The sequence below is a fragment of the Trichomonas vaginalis genome, chromosome I (genome assembly GCF_026262505.1).
Source record: "Trichomonas vaginalis G3 chromosome I, whole genome shotgun sequence".
NCBI lineage: Eukaryota > Parabasalia > Trichomonadida > Trichomonadidae > Trichomonas > Trichomonas vaginalis.
Genome location: NC_067203.1, coordinates 7,064,997 through 7,084,222, shown reverse-complemented (window position 1 = coordinate 7,084,222; position 19,226 = coordinate 7,064,997). Strand labels below are relative to the sequence as shown.

The 19,226-nt window shown below is 36.9% G+C and overlaps 11 protein-coding genes and 5 pseudogenes across 16 annotated transcripts, besides 1 other annotated feature; 5 read left to right on the top strand and 11 right to left on the bottom strand.

Moving 5' to 3' along the window:
- Positions 1-18,079: part of a mobile genetic element that runs on past the window's edge.
- On the top strand, positions 294-1,628 carry TVAGG3_0944040 (annotated as a pseudogene). Its single transcript has one exon. A coding segment is annotated over exon 1 (1,335 nt).
- On the top strand, positions 2,437-2,697 carry TVAGG3_0944030 (annotated as a pseudogene). The gene has a single exon. A coding segment is annotated over exon 1 (261 nt).
- TVAGG3_0944020 (uncharacterized protein) lies at positions 3,104-3,447 on the bottom strand (the record flags this gene model as incomplete). Its single annotated transcript, XM_051253035.1, has 1 exon — positions 3,104-3,447. A coding segment is annotated over one exon (344 nt), but the record flags the coding sequence as incomplete, so codon positions are not given.
- TVAGG3_0944010 (uncharacterized protein) lies at positions 3,480-4,064 on the bottom strand (the record flags this gene model as incomplete). Its single annotated transcript, XM_051253034.1, has 1 exon — positions 3,480-4,064. One exon carries the CDS (start codon positions 4,062-4,064, stop codon positions 3,480-3,482), a length of 585 nt encoding a protein of 194 aa, XP_051078608.1.
- TVAGG3_0944000 (uncharacterized protein) lies at positions 4,086-4,382 on the bottom strand (the record flags this gene model as incomplete). The annotated part of the gene is made up of 1 exon (XM_051253033.1): positions 4,086-4,382. The coding sequence occupies one exon, from the start codon at positions 4,380-4,382 to the stop codon at positions 4,086-4,088; it is 297 nt and encodes a 98-aa protein (XP_051078607.1).
- On the top strand, positions 5,471-5,689 carry TVAGG3_0943990 (uncharacterized protein; the record flags this gene model as incomplete). Its single annotated transcript, XM_051253032.1, has 1 exon — positions 5,471-5,689. A coding segment is annotated over one exon (219 nt), but the record flags the coding sequence as incomplete, so codon positions are not given.
- On the bottom strand, positions 5,718-5,918 carry TVAGG3_0943980 (uncharacterized protein; the record flags this gene model as incomplete). The annotated part of the gene is made up of 1 exon (XM_051253031.1): positions 5,718-5,918. The coding sequence occupies one exon, from the start codon at positions 5,916-5,918 to the stop codon at positions 5,718-5,720; it is 201 nt and encodes a 66-aa protein (XP_051078605.1).
- Positions 7,029-7,586, top strand: TVAGG3_0943970 (organellar and viral DNA polymerase type B; the record flags this gene model as incomplete). Its single annotated transcript, XM_051253030.1, has 1 exon — positions 7,029-7,586. One exon carries the CDS (start codon positions 7,029-7,031, stop codon positions 7,584-7,586), a length of 558 nt encoding a protein of 185 aa, XP_051078604.1.
- TVAGG3_0943960 lies at positions 7,922-8,328 on the bottom strand (annotated as a pseudogene). The gene has a single exon. A coding segment is annotated over exon 1 (407 nt).
- TVAGG3_0943950 (uncharacterized protein) lies at positions 8,967-9,293 on the top strand (the record flags this gene model as incomplete). The annotated part of the gene is made up of 1 exon (XM_051253029.1): positions 8,967-9,293. A coding segment is annotated over one exon (327 nt), but the record flags the coding sequence as incomplete, so codon positions are not given.
- TVAGG3_0943940 (protein of unknown function, DUF4108 family) lies at positions 9,310-9,729 on the bottom strand (the record flags this gene model as incomplete). The annotated part of the gene is made up of 1 exon (XM_051253028.1): positions 9,310-9,729. The coding sequence occupies one exon, from the start codon at positions 9,727-9,729 to the stop codon at positions 9,310-9,312; it is 420 nt and encodes a 139-aa protein (XP_051078602.1).
- On the bottom strand, positions 9,765-10,760 carry TVAGG3_0943930 (uncharacterized protein; the record flags this gene model as incomplete). Its single annotated transcript, XM_051253027.1, has 1 exon — positions 9,765-10,760. One exon carries the CDS (start codon positions 10,758-10,760, stop codon positions 9,765-9,767), a length of 996 nt encoding a protein of 331 aa, XP_051078601.1.
- On the bottom strand, positions 11,030-11,715 carry TVAGG3_0943920 (uncharacterized protein; the record flags this gene model as incomplete). Its single annotated transcript, XM_051253026.1, has 1 exon — positions 11,030-11,715. A coding segment is annotated over one exon (686 nt), but the record flags the coding sequence as incomplete, so codon positions are not given.
- TVAGG3_0943910 (protein of unknown function, DUF4106 family) lies at positions 11,837-12,373 on the bottom strand (the record flags this gene model as incomplete). Its single annotated transcript, XM_051253025.1, has 1 exon — positions 11,837-12,373. One exon carries the CDS (start codon positions 12,371-12,373, stop codon positions 11,837-11,839), a length of 537 nt encoding a protein of 178 aa, XP_051078599.1.
- On the bottom strand, positions 15,094-16,040 carry TVAGG3_0943900 (annotated as a pseudogene). Its single transcript has one exon. A coding segment is annotated over exon 1 (947 nt).
- Positions 16,060-17,574, bottom strand: TVAGG3_0943890 (annotated as a pseudogene). The gene has a single exon. A coding segment is annotated over exon 1 (1,515 nt).
- Positions 18,080-19,226: the final 1,147 nt, after the last annotated feature.

Here is a 19,226-nt window from a genome sequence, read left to right as displayed (position 1 = left end):
CCAAAAACTGAAGATAAACCAAAACCAAAGTTTAGTTTCCAAACTAAACCAAGTCAACCTTCATTAGCTGGTATGGGTTGGCGTCAAAGACTTATGGCAGCAGGCGGTTATGTAAAGTAAAGAAAAAAACATTTTTTTATTTTTATAAAAATGCCCCCATATAGAATGGATAGAAAATCTGCTAGAATAAAAGCAGAGTTGAAAGATATGGTTGGAGAGTTTCGAAGAAGTTTAAATATAGGAAGGGAAGACCCATAAAAGTCTATGACAAACTGTCTGGTCTTCGCTACGAAATGGATTTGGAAACAGCACGTGCCAAATTATCCAAACAGACTAGAGAGGTTAGAAGAAGAACGTCTTATGGACATGCCTTTCGATGTTAGTGACCTCAAGTTGAAGGACACGACGGCTTTGCCAGATTCTACTGGAAACATGACGAACAATTGCATCCTTTGAGAAGGAAAAAAGGAAAAGGTGAAGACGCACATGCTCCCATGGAAAGAACAAGATATGCATATGAAAAGTATCGTGAAGTTAGAAGTCAAATTACATCTGGTCGAACCTTTACAGTAAACTTTGACGAAGGAAAGAACAAAGAAGGCTTCATGGGAGTACTTGCTGCAATTCAAGACGGAAATAAGAAAGGATACAATCTCAGATTGACCATAACAGATTTGGATGGTCACATTTACTATGCACATGGCAATGTCACAACAGCTGCAACTTCTTGACGCTTTCAAGACTACAAAGAGAGAACAAATGGTTGACTCCGACTCAGACATTTTGAATGCAATTGAAGGAATTGCAAGTGTCAAGTTCGAATGGTACCAACCTAACCCTCAAGCAGTCAGACAACATGCTGGATACTTCCCGTTCATAAATAAGTCTGACATTGACTTGACAAGGTATGGAATTTACAATTCAATTGAAACAATTGTCAATGAACCTTGTATTCTTACATGTCTCAGGAACTCTGGTCTTGTTACAGATGAGAAGATGAAGTATCTTGAGTCATGTGTGAAGACAAGGTACATTCTCAGAGGTCAATTGGCAAAAATTGCACCGTTGGCAAATGTCAATATCCGAGTCAACATACCGACTGAGAAAGGTTCTTCACATGACGACTATGTTGTTGACAAAGACTTACCATGGTTGAAGATTGTAATTGTCCACAACCACTTCATGTTGAACGAAAGTCTTACAAACCCATTGTTCGGAAAAGGCAAGTGCAACATTGTCAGAGCTGTTAACATTCTTTTCGAGAAAGGTTTGTTGGAACCAATTCCAGATGACAAGCTGACAGAAACTTTTGTACCAAAAGACGAAACAAACTTTTCATTGTTAGCAAGACCAAAAGTTGTTCCAGACAAAGTTCTAGCACAAAAGAAGTACACAATTCCAAAAGGAGTTGGATTGTTCGGATACCAACCTGAACCAGAAGAACTTCCAATGAGGTTGCAAGAACTTCAAGATGCTATAAACAAACTTCCATTGAGACATCCAATTGACGTCAAATTGTATTGGAGAGCATCTGAGTTAGGTCAGAAGGTTTTATATGAAACAGGTTGCTTCGACGATGTTTATGAGATAACAGGAGAAGTTTCTCAGAAGATAAGAGACTCACTTGAATTTCCAAACTGGACCCATTGGTTGCGACAAGTTCGACTCAATGAAAAGATATACTATGTCGACCTTAACGCTGCGTACATGAGGTTCGTCCAATATATCCCGACTGGAATTCCAAACGAAGATGGTGAGTTCCCAGGAAGGAACTATACAGTTGGAAAAGTCATACAACAACTGTATGATATTAGGAAAGCTTCAAACCCCAAACTTGCAATGACACTCAAATTGCTTATGAATTCGACATGGGGATATTCCATTAAAAACCTCAAGAGATGAAGAGTAAACATTATGAGAAGGTCGACAACTTTGTTGAAAGGTTTTCTCCTTTTGTTTTGAAGTACGAATTCACTCAAGGTCAAAGTGGCTTAGTAACCACATTAAAACCTATTGTCGAACATTGGTCTTACCCTCAGTTCGCAAAGGCAGTCCTTGACAACTACAACAAATTCTTCTCCGAAGTCAAATCCAAAGTGAAGGTTTACTATGAGAACATTGACGCACTCATGACGAACGAAGAAGGTACAACAAACTCATTGAAATGGGCATGGTCGGTGAAAAGATGGGTCAATTCAAATTGGACAAAATTTTCACCGAAGTTCATGTAATCTCAAGCGTAAGTACTGGGGTGTTAAAGAAGAGGTGAAATAAAACATTGCATGAAATAAAAAATTTTTATTCGAATTTGAATCGGACAGGTCGAGTTACACCATTCTTGGTCTCAAACTCATATATAACCTGTTTGTCTGTATTTTCGTCGACTATGGCACGAGACACGAACATTGACCAAACGGACAAAAAGTGTCATTTCGGATGGTCACGCAGCCAATCGCATTCGAGCACTTCGAAGAAGCCTTACGTTCCAAGGGAGAGGGTGTCTGGTGCAAGGAGAGGTCATGAGACTCTACGAGCAGTACATCCTCAATGCCTGGGAGGACAAATCGTCCTTGGATTGGCAATCTACCAACTCCTCTGGGACGACCTCCTACGCAACTGGGATGACGAAAGAGTCCAATTCAAGGTCGGGAACTAATTTTGCAAATTGACCTTAATTTCACATACTTATCCAAATAAACACCTAAATTTACTTGGGGTTTCCCCCTAAAATAAAATTTTTTTACTCTTAGAACCACTCGAGGTTCTCCTTACGGTTGTTGAGCTTGTCACCGTCAATGTGTCTGACCTTCGTCTTCTTGTTGGATTTGGAACCCATTGAATTGCGACAAGCTTCCCATGGAAATTACCGTAATTCCGAAGGGTAAGGTTCAAGTGTCCCAAGTTGTTGAGGACTGGGGTAAGAACCTTGCCGGTCTCCCTGTTGCGGATTTGGTATGGGTAGGGTTGGGAAATTTCGTAAGTGTCATCGGCAACAAGGGTTGCCCAAACTTCCTCTTCTTCGTGTTTCTCTTCTTCCTCTTCTTCCTCTTCCTCTTCTTCGTGTTTCTCTTCTTCCTCGACAATTCCTTCTTCAATTCTGTGTTCACGAAGTACGGTGTTGCATGTTCTGTCCTTTCCGAGTACCTTCCAGATGGCGTCTATCTCTTCGAAGAAACGGTAGATGAGTCTGGCAAGGTCTCGGTTCTCTCTCGCGTAAATGCGCAAGGTTTCCGTCAAATCATTCAGGCATTTCTCATTGGAAGCTTGGTTCATGAGGACATCGGCTTTGAGCTTGGTCATCTCTTCCATAAGACTACTTTGGAGAGTCTTAACGGTGTTTGTCAGATGAGCTTTCAAATTCAAAATTTGAATTTGAACTGGGCGCTTGTCTGGCAACATTGAAAGGACATCTGCCATTGTGTTCGGCTTCGGTGCTTGTTCGGACATCGAAAAAATGAAGTGGTTTGAGAATGACGGTTTTACTTCAAAAAGCTTGTTATGACGGTTAAGTCATACAACAAGTTTAAAATAATATCTTGTTCTTCTTCTGAACGTTTGTTGTCTCTTCCGATAAAAGTTTCGAACATGAGAACCAAAAAACGTTTTTTGAGATTGCGGAAGAGTTCAGGCAAATTTTCATATTCTGGATATGTTGGGAGCAGTTCGAAACATCTGAGCTGACTTTCGGACAAAATTGGGACAATGTCAGAAAATTCATCTTTGGTCGGACTGCTTGAAGGTAAGTCCCTTACATGTAAGTAGCTCTGGTAAAGTCTTCTCATTTCTGCTAACTTTTGGAGTATAGCTTCGTAGTTTAGAAGTTTTAATTTTAATTGTCTTATTCCACTCTTTACTTCTAAACGGTAACTATCCATGAGGTCAAGAGTAGCTTTGGTAGCTTTAAGTGGAGCTATCTGTTCCTTGACTTCTGCAATTTTGGTTGCAATTGTGATTTGAGCTCCTTCAAGTTCGCCGTCTATGTCGTTCTCAACACCTTCAACCATAGCTTGAAACTCTTCATCGGTCCATTGAGATTGGTGTGGGACGAATTTAACTTGCTTCATTCAAAAATGAAAAAAATGTTTTTACTCAAAGCGTGCCATGTATATGGCTATAAGAAACTTACCAGAAGGCTTCTTCTTCACATGAGTCTTTGGCAACTTGAGTGTTGGTGTTGGAGTTCTTGGGGGAGGTGGCTCTGAAATTTCAATTCTCTCTCGAGCGCAACAACAGATGTCAGAATAACATTCCCCACTGTCCTTCTTGCCACCATAAACTGTGTATTGACCAAACTTGCATTTACAGGAAGACCGGTCAATACAAGGTTCACAGTTGAAATAGTTGTACACAAACCTGTTGAGTACGAGTGTGAGTAAAAACATAAAAAAAGTGAAGTGAAAATGAGATGTTTACTGAACTGGTTGGATGTCGCCTTCACAGGTTATGTAGAACGGCTGACCCGAGAAGTGAAGGAGACCCTTGAGAATTTGGCTCATTCTTGGGAAAGGGTTCTCTCTGGTTGGAAGTTGTATCCAAGGACGCTTGGCAAAGAACTTGAGAAGAGCTTCTTTCTTTGCTTGCTTTATGTCGTCGTAGGCTGTCCCGTCTGGTATTTGAATTGGAATTCCAGTCGAAGTCTCGAGATTCAAGGCAGCCCTTCCCGTTATCCAACAGTTAACAAGCTTGCCTTTTACATTCTGCCTGAGGAAGTCTTTAACAAGCTCGTTAATTTCAATTAGGTAAATTGCCTCGTCGGTCGGTTCGACCTCGACCATTGCTACTGTCAGAAAAAGTACTGCTACTGTCAGTAAAAGTACTGCTACTGTCAGTAAAAGTACTGCTACTGTCAGAAAAAGTACTGCTACTGTCAGTAAGTACTGCTAGGAGCAGTAAAAGTACTGCTAGGAGCAGTAAAAAGGAAAATTTGAGAGGGTTTTCGACGATAAAGTACTGCTACTGTCAGTAAAAGTACTGCTACTGTCAGAAAAAGTACTGCTACTGTCAGAAAAAGTACTGCTACTGTCAGTAAAAGTACTGCTACTGTCAGTAGCAGTACTGCTAGGAGCAGAGATTTTTATCGTTGTGGTCCGACGGTTAAGCCACAAACGAATGTCCGACGTCCCACCAACCGAGCCCATTCCCAAGCCAGAGGAACCTAAAGAACCACAACAGTCTCCTCAGCAACCTCAGTTCCAGCAAGTACCTCCGATTTACTACCAATTTCCACCTCAAGGTTACTACCAATTTCCACTACAAGGCTTCCCGAACTACCCTCCTCAGCCTATGCCTTACTTCCCCAACCCTTGGATGTTCCAGCAAGCTCCACCCCAGCAATTCCAATTCCAATCTCAATCAAGAGAGACCAAGAGTTCGGAAGGTCTGAACCGTTTACGCAAAGATTATGCCACAGCCCCTATGGAAGATGACAGGCTTTCAGTCTCTTCCCTAATCGACCGATTCGACTCGTACCACAGATTCGGTTCGTGACCGTGAAGACTACCTCAAGCAGTCTGAGAGACTCTTCATCCTACAACCATTTACAGTTGGAGCTCTCAAGAACATGCGCAATTACGAAGGTCAGACACCAGCTGGAGACCGCAAAACAGACGTACTCGCAAGAGCAGTCCAACTGGTCAAGACAAAGACTGAGATAGTCGACTTCATTCTTGCAGCTTGCCCATACAAGTAAAAAAATAAACAATTACGAGTTAAACTTTTTACTCTTTCTTTTCTGAGTTGTTTAGAGCTGGTTTCTCTTGTAGAAACCTTTCGTACTCTTCCATGGTCATGTAATTGCGAATTTGGTACGCAATTCCAGGTTCGTTGTTTTTGAACCTTACGTATGTAACGCTTCCATCTTCCTCAGGGAAGTAAGCTGCTAACATCTGACCAAGTTTTCTCGGTGACTCGGAGCTCATTAAAAATGTCACTTTTTAAACGTTAAGTTTTTAGTCTTATTTTACCCTTTGTTTACCCTTTGTTTGTCAAGGTAGTATTGGAGTGCAATTTCTCCAAATTCTCTGTGTCGGAGTTCTTCAGCATTTTCCAAGGTGTGCCTGGAGAACTCAAAGAAGTTGTCAAGAACATACTGCCATGCTGCTCTTCTGAGTTCGTCGGTATTTTGGAAGTGTTGCACCTTCGAGTCTTCGGACATGAAAAAATAACACTTTTTCTATTAAACCGTTTTGGCATTTCTCATGAGTGAGTATAGTTCTGCCGAACCATTGGAAGAGAAGAAGTACCTTGCTGGCAAAAGACAAAAATAGTTGCCTTAGTTGTCATTGCAATTGTACTCGTAATTGAATTCATTGTACTTCTCTTCACGTACATAAAACTCAAGGACGGCATATGCTTTAAGAAGCTACCATCTTACTAAGACTAAACACTTAGATTTTTCAAGCTTGACTTTTTACAATTTGAATTTTACACCCAAAAATATATTTTAGGGTAGAAGGTTAGATCTAACCTGTTTTCTAACCTCTTTTCTACCCTCTTGAATTTGTCATGAATTTTATACAGAATTCGGCAAAAATAATGTTTAGGGTAGAAGGTTAGATATAACCTGTTTTCTAACCTCTTTTCTACCCTCTTGAATTTGTCATGAGTTTTCCCGAAATAAAAAATAAAGTTGGTTTTTTTAAAAAAATATTTTTTTATTTTTATTGTAAGAACATGTTAGCAACAACAGCACCAAACTCGTTAGTCATGAACCCAACTTCAATGTTAGTAGAGATGAAAAGCTTCATTCCTTCTTCATATACTTTCGAAAAGAAATCCAGAAGATAAAGCAGGAACTTCTCCAAGGAGATCTAAACTGTAGTGCAAAAGATGAAACAGATGAAGAATATCTTTATGAAATGCAGGATATTATTGACCATCTACCTAAACTTCCTGAAATACAACAACAAAAGCTTACTATTCCAGAATTCGATGAAATAGAAGTCAAAGCAACTGACTCAGTAGAAATAAAGAAGTTCATACGTAAGGTTAACTATGAGTTTCTTGGATTTCATTGCAACCACAAAGTCATGGACAAAGATTGCGATATGTTATATAAGAACATCTCTGACATATACAAATCTGAAGAATTTAAGACCTACGACAACTTTGTTTCGTTAGTTGCAAAATGTGTATGGCAGATAAGAGATAAAGATAAAAGAGGTAAAGTATGGAACGAACAGATAAAACCAGCAACTTTTGAGTTAAAGAAAACCATTGACGCCTTAGTTGTTTTAGCAGGTCAAATTTCAATGTACAATGCTAAAATGAACCCACAATGTTCAAAATGTAAAGCAGCAATGAGGAAATATAACTACTCCGTCAAAGAGATAGAAAGAATGCGAAACGACTATGCTGATTTAAAGGAAGAAGCAGAGAAACCAGCAGAAGATAAAATGGACATGTTGACATTTCTAAACAAAAACTATCCAACAGCTGACGATTTCCTTCTATCTGATGTCAAGAAGAAATATAAAGAAACATTCGGCATTGTGAAAACTTTTGACATACTGACAGAAGAAATAGAAGCTACGAAATTGTTTAGAATTTCACGAATTCACAATGTTTACCATGTAAAACGCTTATAAAATAACTGGGGTAGAAAAGAGGTTAGAAAACAGGTTAGATCTAACCATCTACCCTAAAATATATTTTTATTGAATTCTGAGTAAAATTCTGAGTAAAATGACATATGGAACACGTACTTTTTCAGTAAGGACATATGGGGTAGAAAAGAGGTTAGAAAACAGGTTAGATCTAACCTTCTACCCTAAAATATATTTTTGCTGAAAAAAATGACCAAATTTCATGAAATTTCTCTAGACCGACTTTTACAGGGGTAGCCAAAACTCATGAAAATCGTAAAAAATAAGAGAGTATTTTGACAACTTCAAACAAGTAGGGTAGATGCACTCTTTATTTTTCAAGCTTGACTTTTTACAATTTGAACTTTGTTTGCGTAGATATGAATTCTGAAAGAAGTATGAGGGTCTTGTATGACTTTGTACTTCTCCCATAGTTCATGTCTGTCAAACTTACCTGCCATGGACTCTTTCATAAGTTCCATGAAATCGTCTTCGGACAATCCAGGGAAAAGTACAATGTCAGTAAGTATTCTCTTTACATCCTTACTTAAACTCTTTGCTGTCTGTACACAAATGACAACTGAGATGTTAAAGTGTCTGAGCTTCTTAAGAATTCGACACATATCTTGTTCTCTGTTCTTTAACAAAGGATGAGAAGCAAAGTCATCTAAATAAGAAGACATCTATGAGGGTAAGTCTTCCAATCGTAAGATTGCAATTTCTTCGAAATGTATTCTATCTCTTTCTGTTTGTTTCTGAAGTGTTTCTTCTCTAATATTCTCTGCATTTCCTCATTTGGGTCTTTAAACTTCGAATTTATATACTCATTTATAGCATTGTACTTCAAAACTCTTCTTTGGTACTTCTTTATCCAATCTAACAACTCAGAGTCTTTTATAGATACTAACTTAGACTTTTTTATAATATCTTTGAACGAATTGACGGTTTGGTCAAATTGACCAGAAGTACTACAAATAACAACTAACTCATAGAATGGGTTCTTCTCATCTAGTTCTTGTTGTTGTGCAGCCATTTTAAGATAAGTGAAAGTCTTACCCGACCCAGGTGGTGCGATTAGACCTGTTATACCATTCTGAGCAAATAAGAACTTGTCATGTATGGGTTTTATCTGAGCATTTTCCAACTTCCTCTTGTTCTTGTTTAAAACATTCTCAAATTTTTTGTCAATGTCAGCAAACTTTTTTTCTAACATATTTTTAGAAAAATTAAAATTTTTATCTTTTTGAAAATGTCTAGCGATTTCGCTATCTATATTCGAGACAAACTTTTCGACAGCAAAACATCTGTCGACCATAAAATCTACATAGTGTAAACAAGAAAGGTGAATTTGTTCTAAAGTTCTGTTTCTGGGAATATGACAAGAACCATAAAACATTACAAAGAGCAGTCTTAAAATTTGTCAATGACAGACTTGTTGACAGAGATGACGCCGATTGGAAAGATGAAGTCCAACAAAAGTTCTTAGAATGCAAAGAAGGCACATGCGCTGTTCTTGAAGATGAAATAGAAAACAGAATAGAAGAGCTATTAAAGGACAAAGAACTTTTACATAAATATGGTTCTGAGAAATTTGACATAACTCCACCAGAAAAGAAGAAGAAGAGAGAAAAGAAAGAAAAGAAAGAAAAGAAAGTAGAAGAGAAGAAAGAACCTGAACCAGTTCCAGAGAAAAAGAAATTTGACATGTAAAAATAAAATTTTATTTTTAGAACATTTCTGGGTCAATGTCAATGTTCTCTTCCTCTTTAGGAGCAAACACTGGTTTAGACTCTAAAATCTTTTTACCCAATTTACCTTGAACTTCAACTATCTTAGACTCATAATATTCATAGTCGTCTGCTTTCTTTGGTTCATAAGGTATAACAAGTTTGTATGCTTTGCCTTCTTTAAGGTTTGAAAACCTTCTGTCAAAATTTTCTTTGACTGCTAACAAACCTTCTATGTCTAAGTCTTCAAATTTCGCACCATTTTTAGTCACAATAGCAAACTTAACTGGTTCGATGTTCCAAACTTTGCTGAATGAAGACTTTTCAAAATGGTAGAAGTAAACATTCAAATAAGCGAATGGGTCTAGTTCTTCTTTAAGTCCTGTCATGTACTTGTTGACTGAAATATATTTCGTCATCTTTTCTATCGGATAAAAAAATGTTTTTTTTAAATTTACTCAGAAAAATTTTTCTTTGTATATACGCCATTCTGAACATCTAAAAGATTTTTGACATTTGCCAAGAATGTTCGTTTAGAAGCTGCCATATAACCATATTCTTGACAATACTGTTTATATTCATCGTACAATGACCTTTCATCTAAACACTCAAAGTTAGTCTCATCTATAAACAGTTCATAAATACTCTTGTTTGCTTCTAACAATGTTTGTCTTTCTTCGGTATGTGGAATTTGTCTTGGATTGAACTTAGAAATATCTAATGTCATGAAATATGAGAACAAGTGGTTGTAAAAGTTAGGTGTCAAAGTTTCTGCTAAGTCGTCAAAATATTCTGTATCTTGCATATGAGCTTCTGACGTTCTGACAACTACATATCTTCTGTCAGAACTTTCTAACTTCATCGGAACGGCATTGTTTGAAACCATGATGAAATTTGCAACATTTTCACAAACTCTTTGGTCTTTATATTTTCTTTCAACAACTCCAACTTTGTCTGTTATAAGACTCTTCAAAGCATCTGAGTTCAAAACTTTTGTTGTATCTATACTTTGAAGTTCGTTACATACTATAAGTTTCATATTCTCTATTGAAGAGTTAAATTTACCGCAGATGTTTTCTAAGTTTGTCATATTCGGATTCGAATAGCCCTCTAACAGTTTGCACAAAATATCTGTAAAGAAAGTATTCTTACCAGTTCCTTGTTTTCCAATTATAATGAGAGCAGTTTCATTTTTAGCACTTGGATGTTGTAAGATGTTTGCAAACCAACATAAGATATACTCATAGACTCTTTCGTTTCCATTGCATATAATTTCTTTGACATGGTCTAACCAAGCTTCTATAATATTTTCTTTCCATTCTACTTGTTCGTATTTATATCCAGTGAAGATAGAATAGAAGTTTGGAGAAGGTGTATAGAACTTTATACCACGAACTGAAAAATCTTCTAACTTTGACAATAAGATATCCCAAGCATCTAACATCTTCATGCCAACTTGTACGACTTTTATTTTCTTAAGTTTCTGTCTACATTCTTGTTCTGAAACTATTGTCGCTCTTGGTTTGTTAAAGACAACATCCCATTCTTTCATGACATAACATTCTGGGGCAGAGTCGACATAAATGACTAAACGTTTCAAATTCTCGACTGCTTTGTTATAGTCTCGAAATGGACACATATTTCTGAACGCTTGGAAGTCATAAAAATCTGAAACATCTATTCTGTACATTTTTATAAAAATAAAAAAAAATATTTTTTTTATTCTTGACTTTGTTGTTCTTGAGCATTTGTTGCATTTGTTGTTCTTGAGCTATTTGTTGTTGAAGTTGTTCTTGTAATACAATACTTTCACCAGTTGCATCTTCCAATTCGAAACTTTCTGCCGTCATTGACAAATACATAGGACATAAAAGTTTTACAGGAACAAAGTTTGCGTCAACTAAGGTTAAGTTTATGTTTGCTAAAGTGTTTGAGTTTACTAAAGCTGAAAACTCTGCATTCGAATGAACAATAGGCAAACCAGCAGAGAAAGTGTTGTTTATACGCATGAGTATCTTTTGGTCATAGTAGTTTCTGTCGACATTCGAATAGCACTTTGAACCTAAGTTTGAAACAATATATAAAATAGGTGTACTTAAAGTCAATGGAACAGACATTCCTTGTATGACACCTTTTCCTGTTATAGGAAACTGTTGGTAGTAAAAACCAGATATAAGTTTTGTATTATAGCTCATATCGTTTATACTAAACTCAGTCGGACATCCAAACATAATGAAACCTGCTCTAGTTGCAGCACATGTTACATCCGTCCTTAAAGTATTAAATAAGTCAACAAAACCTGTTGGTGGTATATCTGAGTAAGTATCTTCAAAGAAGTATTTTTTACCATTCACAACAACAAAGTCTTCTGGTGTCAAAAGAGCAAAACAGGCTTTAGTCGTCATCGTGTTTAAGGTCAGTTTACAATATCGTCCTTGAGGACTTTGTAAGTTTGTTGTTATAGAATTATATGACTCAGGGTTTTTAGTCGTAATAGTATAAACCACTATGTCTTCTGCCATTTACTTAGCAACTAAATTTTAATGAAATGTTGTGGTCGTCAAATATTTTTATGACGTCTGGGAAACTATATTTTAAGTTCAACGTTTCACCTCCTTTCATAACGTATATCTTGTCAATGACATTATATGAAACACCACAGCAAGCAATGTCGGGTTCTATTTCTTTGATGTTTATATCGTCTGCCTCTGTCAAAAGTTTCAATAGTTCTTTCAAAATTTCATGAGGTGCGATGACATATGAGTTCACTTTTACAGGGTTGTGCTCGACCAAGTTTAACATTATACCCAAAGCTTGACAAATCTTCTCCTGAGTTTTAAGTTTGTCTTTAAGTTGTTGGTAGTCGTTTCGAATATCTGCAACAGAACTTAAGTCTCTGCTAACTTCAGGGTATGTTGGTTGTTCTTTTACAGGAACTATTGTTATACCATCTTCGTCTTCGTATGGTTTCCCCACTTCAACATCTCTTTCTTTGACATTGACAACAACACTTTGACTGTTTGTTTGAGTTGGTGAATTTAACTTCACATCTGCCACCGCCATTAAACCTTTTGAAACACTTACGCTTCTATTTTTCGGAAATGACATTTTACTTAGAATAAAAAGATGGACGTATTTGAGTATCTCTTCGAATTGAAGCAAAACAAAGTTTATACACACAAACAATACAATCATTGACAGAATAGTTCTTTACACAAACAATGGAAAATGTTATAGAATAGCAGTCTTTGCTGAACCAAAATATTTTCATAAAGCAAAGAAAGTTGGTATAACTGAAATGGTGAAAGTTCTTGAAGCAGACAAAAATATAACAACAAAACTGACCGATATTTCTAAAGGTAAGTTTTAATACAATATTATGTCAAAACTGGCGTACTGTCAATATTTGACGGAGAGAAGTCAGTTCAAGAACAACTTACTGACCTGCTGCCAAAATCTGCTCGATGGAAGCTCGTTTACCAATCTGAGGAGCCCCAGCAGGTTTCATCGAACGAATCTTCAAAAGAGCATCTTCCGTGAAAAGTGCTATTGGTTTTGTAAACTTCTTTGCTCTCAATTCATCTGGACCGTCTCTGTCACCAGTATATTGTATTTGAACTGTACCAACAGTTGAAATACCACCCATAAAGTCTTCTGAGTCAGCAAATGGAATGCCAAGCCAAAAGTTTGAACGGTCTCCATTTGTATATTGAGTTTTTTGACCTCCTGTATGAGTCCATACTTTCACATATGGCATAATAGAACTTTGCATTTCAGGGTTAATGGTTGTTGTGAAGTTGTTGTTAAAGTTCATAGCATCTAATGTCAAGTTGTATGACCTCATATCCTCAACTGTAGAATATTCTTCTCTTGGATAGTATTTGCCATCTATGTTTATATGGTATTTAATACCAGGGTTGTAGAACAAGAATAGTCATTTATAGTTCGTCTGAACAGTACAAACATAGTATCTGCATGTTTCATTGCAGTTGTTAAGCAATATCTGTTCTTGCACCTGGGTCAGCACTTTGGTTTCCAACTTCACCTGCAAAGTCTTTGACAGATATTTGGTGTATAGGGAACATAAGTGGAACTGCAATATATTTGGCAGCTAAAGCATTTGAAATATCTGGGTCCAACATATAGACTGCAAGTCTGCTTTCTATTCTCTTGCATTCAAACTTTTCGCATGTGAACTTAACTGGGTCCCAAGCAGTTCCAGCAGCATTGAAATAATAGTTTACTTCAGTGTTGAGGTTTGAGAAACCAAAGTCTAAGTCAACTTTGTTTGCAAAAGTCGGCGAATGACGTTTGATTTGCCCTACGTCTGTAAGAGTGAATGGGTCTTGTGTTGGTGCAATGACTAAGTTATTTTTGCTTGGAGTAAGTTCGATAGAAATTTTTCCTGCCCAGTTTGGCAAGTATCTTAAAAACCTGAAGATGAGGAAAGATGACAAAGGAACTCTAAGTTTCAGTTTTACTTTGGTTACTGCTGCTGCAGTTTGTCCAGAAAGGTTAACATAAACTCCTGGAACGTTAGGGTCAAGTCTTCTTATTTTCTCAATAGTTGCATACTGGTCTGTTTGTTCTCTAGCTTGTGGTTGTACTGAGTTTCTCAAAGCGAACCATTCATAGTTTGCCCATGTTACTGTTTGAACTAAGTCAGAGTTAGAATATATCTTATATCCCATGAAAACTTCTGGAGCATATTGGTATCCGACATAGAAAATTCCATTGCAACCTTTCTTGTCAGACAACTTGGCAGAAGGTTTTATTTCAATGTCTTGTTCCACGTATAAGAAAGAGTTGTCAATAGAAATTATATGAAACCTGTCGCAAGCAATATCTACTGTTGTTGAAGAACCTTCTCCAAACTCACCTACGTTTCCATAAGAAACAGCAGTTGTATATTCGTAAGTTCCAGGAACTATTTCTGACCTTCTAATGGCATTGTCGCATTCGTTATACCATTCGGAAACATTTCCATTCATAGCATCCAAAACTGTTGGCGTTATATTCTGAGCGGCGTACATTTCATATGAGTAAAAATATAGAATAGTTGGATTTATATGTCATAATAGAACCCACTGGACCAAGCTTTACTTTCTTCCTGACTGAGTTTTTAACTCTTCTTTTTCCTTCATTGCCCTCTGCTTGAAGTTGTTGCATCTTTGCATTATGTTCATCTAGTATGTTGCAAATTTCCCATGTCCTTTTTGCCTTTTGGCTCTGGTCGCCCATCTCAGGTAACCTATATCCTAGAAAGAGTTTGTCATAGTCTGTATTTGAGTCTTCGCGTATTGTTTGCATGACTCTTTCCTGAGTTTCCGGTTCAAGCTCTTCAAACAGTGCCTGTCCATATGGAATATGCTCGTTTCCAAATATATGTTTTTGTAGCCATTCTGGTTTTCTTTCCATGTTACCAACTATATCTTTTGTGAATGGGAAAGCTTTTACCCAATCTTTCAGTCTTGCGTCGTTTATTTCTGTAGTTGGTTTTATTTTGTCAAGGAACATTTTTCAATACTAACATTTCATTTGGTACTGTCCATTTGAGTTTTCTTAAATATTCATCCCTTCTCGTTCATGTCTGCAAAGTAAGTTTTTATGACATTTTGTAAACTTTCGTTTGCAAGGTCATGTACAATAGGTTCTCTTCCTTCTCTCCCTAACTTTCTTTCTAAAACTCTTCACCAAATATACCATCTCTATGGTTCTGTGTAGTTCTTTGAGATAAATGTTCTAGAACGTCAGGTGTTATATTTCCATCAGCCATGTTCATTTCATACTGGTCCAAAATATCTGCATGTTTCATATCTTTCAATGGCATTAAAGCCGCGCTGAAAATACCAGCTATATCTGGTTCACCATTGACTTCCATTGCGTCTACAACTTCTTGGAATTGTGGTTGTAAGTTTATGAACCACCTATCCGGATTAGCTTTATGACCCCATCTCATTGTAGTTCCATCGTCTGCAGAAACAAAAGTAGGTTTGTTTCCATCTTGGTTAGGTTCTGAATGAACTTTAAACAATGTTTCATTTCTATATGTTTTCTTGAAATTTAACCTTTTATTTCACCGAGTTCATCCGAAGATTGAACGTTAAATGCTCGTAAGTAAAAAGGGTTGTTGTATTTGTGTACATTTTTTTCAGTTCTTCCATTCTATGCTGAATATTTTCATCTGGTGTTGGAGTCTTTTGTATGTCGGCAAACATTTTTCGATATTCTTCTACTATGTCAGCCGAATTTTTTTTAGACTCTTGGAAATATTCCATATTCTCCGCATACTCTTGTTGAGGGTCAAGATTTTTCGGCTGTTCCAAATCTTCATCTAGTTCTGTGAAGTTAGTTTCCAAAGGAGGACTTGTTCGTTTCCTTCAGGCTCTTCTAGCTGTTGTTGCTGAACTATTTCTTCCATGTCTGGTTGTATCTGAACTTCTTCCTGTGGAGTTTCTTGTACCTCATCTGCTGGCATTTCATATATTCCGAGACCGTTTTCAACAATTTCCCTATCTACGTCATCCGCATTCATAAGCTTTTGTTCTTTCGTTCCGTCTCTATTTTTTACGCGTTTCATGACGAAAGTTGAATTGTCATTTAGCTCTGACATCAAATATCTCGGAGTAAATTCATCCATGTCATTTGGATGATATGCTATTAAATCATATCCCTTAGCGAGCTTGTATTTTCCAGGTTTGAGATTATATCCGTTTTGGTGCTGAGCCATAAAGCTAAATAGGTTCGGGTCAGTATTTCCATCCTTGAACTTTCCAATAGCTTCTTTATATCTGTCACTAAAGTCAACAGTATCTGGGAAACCACACTCTTCTTTAAGCATTTTTAAGAATTCTTGGTTTCCTTGTTCTCTACTTCTTTTATGTCCTTGCTCTGTTTGTGGTTGTTGTTGTGCAGGGTTTTGAACTGTTGGTTGTGTGTGGTTGTGTGCTGGTTGTGTGGTTGGTTTTGTGCTGGTTGTGGAGGTGGTTGTTGTGTTGGTTTTGGTGCATGCCTGTGTCTGTGTCCATGTGACGATGTAAATGTTTTAGGTAGTCCTGGTGCAGGTGCTTCTCTTGGAGGTTTGGTGGTATATAAGTTCCACCAGCTGGCACATATGTTCCATCTGCAGCGTAATGTCCTACCTGACTTTTCGTTTTTAAGAAAGCATTTACTAGGTCTGTTTTGGTCTGTTGTAACTCTTTTTCTTGACTTTTCACAACAGTTGCTCTAACGGCGTCATAGGCACTTTGAACTGCCTGTCTCGTTGCTGCATCTGTTATTTTCGTCATATTTTGTGCTACTTCTTTTAACTCTTTGTCGAAACCTTCAGACTTCAGTTTCTTTCCAGATGAGAAGTCGTTCACTTGTTTCACCTTACTATGAAGAGCTTCGAAGGCGTTCTTAAAGTCAGCATTTGTTAAAGCTTCATTTGAACTGTCTTCATCCGCTTGTATTTTTGTCCTTATTGACCCTATAAGCTGAGCTGCTTTAGCGTTGGCTTGGGCATCTAACCAGTCATTGTTAGCTTTTATATATTCTGCGCTTTTCATTGCCTTTTGCATGGCTGCGTCGTTATTTTTACTTTCTTGTGCTAAGTTTTCATACTGTACGGTTTGGTTTTGCAACTGTAAAAGTTTTTCTGCCTTTACATTTGCTTCAACTTCTTTTTTATACTCATCGCTATCCATATATGTCTTCAGGGCTTTTTGTTTTATCTCTTCATCTTTCAGTATTTTATATTGAGTAGTATGGTTTTTCAAATTTATGACATCTTGTTCCATTTTTGCTACTTCTGCTGCTTTTTCTGACACTTTTTTCGCATATTCCTCTGTACTTAGTTCTTTCAGTTGTTCTTCTTTCTTCTTTTTCTCTACGTTTAACTCATTGAGTTTCTTTGTGTGTCTGTCATATTCTAGTTTCTTTTCGTTTTCACTTATTTGCTTCTGTATGTCTATGTTTGACTTTTTGACATCTGTTATTTGATTTTTGAGTGAACTCAAATTCATTTGACTTTGAGGGTTATAGGCTGTTCCGTCTGCAGCTCCACCATAGCCTGCCATTTTCGCTAAAAGTGCCGCTCTTAAACCTCCACTCTGTGCACCAACAACTCGGTTTAAAAGCATAGGATTGCTTGACATTTGTTGCAACATAGTGGGGTCATTCAGCATTTGTTGTTGCAACTGTTGTTGTGGTGTCAGTTTTACTATTGGATGTTTCAATGCTCTCTTCCTCTTACGTATATTCTTACGTAGCTTACGTGGCATTTTAAGTAAAGTTAAAAAGCGGCTTTTGACAGATGTTTATATGACACTTCTTGTTCAGCACAAAAAACTACTCGGTCAAAGTGTTGTCAGTTTTGTAAAATAACCGTCCTATCTCCGTGCCTATGACGAAGAAATCATGAAAATTCAAGAGGGTAGAAAAGAGGTTAGAAAAGAGGTTATATCTAACCTTCTACCCTAAACATTATTTTTGTCTGATTTTACGAAGAAGTCTTGACAAAACATTTACGAAGAAGTCTTGACAAAACATTTACGAAGAAGTCTTGACAAAACATTTACGAAGAAGTCTTGACAAAACATTTACGAAGAAGTCTTGACAAAACATTTACGAAGAAGTCTTGACAAAACATGAAAACATATATAATTTGTGAAAAGCTCCTGGAAGACCCGTATATATAAGACCTTCATTATACTCATCAACTTCAAGGCTAGAAGGCACGAAGTGCCTGGAAGCCTCACTACCTTTTTTTTTTTTTTTTTTTTTTTTCCAAAAAAATTTTGAATTACAAATTTTAAAACTTAAAACAACATTTTTTGAAGCGAAAAAACGAAATCTAATTTTTTTTGGAAAATTTAGAATAAATCGAGCTCTTTAACTCGTCGAATACAAATTGTTTTCAAGTTTTTTTCGACCGGAAATTGAACTTTTAGAGTTTATACAATAAGATTCACATGAAAAAATACGGGTTTAACAAAGAAATCACCAATATAAAGGTTTTTTAGTAGAACGAGATTGATAAAAACTATGGTATGATAAAAAGACGATAATTTTTTGGCGGGATAATTGAAGAATATGAATGATTCGAATTACAGACATACTCTAGTCCGAAACTTACTATGGTTCGTGACTTATTTTTGACACAGAATAGCTGTAGACTAAGGCTTACTCTAGATCCAGACTTATTATACAATTAAATTTGCTTTTGGAATAAGACTTAATTTTAGTTACAAACTTATCTTAATATCAGACTTATATTTAGAATCAGACTTACTTTCGTCCGAGACTTACATTTCAAGTCAGACTTACATTCGTCCGAGACTTACATTTCAAGTCAGACTTACATTCGTCCGAGACTTACATTTCAAGTCAGACTTACATTCGTCCGAGACTTACATTTCAAGTCAGACTTACATTCGTCCGAGACTTACATTTCAAGTCAGACTTACATTCGTCCGAGACTTACATTTCAAGTCAGACTTACATTCGTCCGAGACTTACATTTCAAGTCAGACTTACATTCGTCCGAGACTTACATTTCAAGTCAGACTTACATTCGTCCGAGACTTACATTTCAAGTCAGACTTACATTCGTCCGAGACTTACATTTCAAGTCAGACTTACTTTCGTCCGAGACTTACATTTCAAGTCAGACTTACATTCGTCCGAGATTTACATTTCAAGTCAGACTTACTTTCGTCCGAGATTTACATTTCAAGTCCAAGGAAAAGAGATTATTGATGACTTACTTTCCATCGATGGTGCACAACAGCAGGGAGGGGATTGGTGGGTTTGGGGAAATTCGCTGAGGCACTAGTGTCCGGATTGTTCGTCAAATAGGTTTCCTTTCCTATAAAGAAATGACACTTTTTGGCGGCTTATTGACTCAGAAAAATTTGAGAGTTAACGAATAATT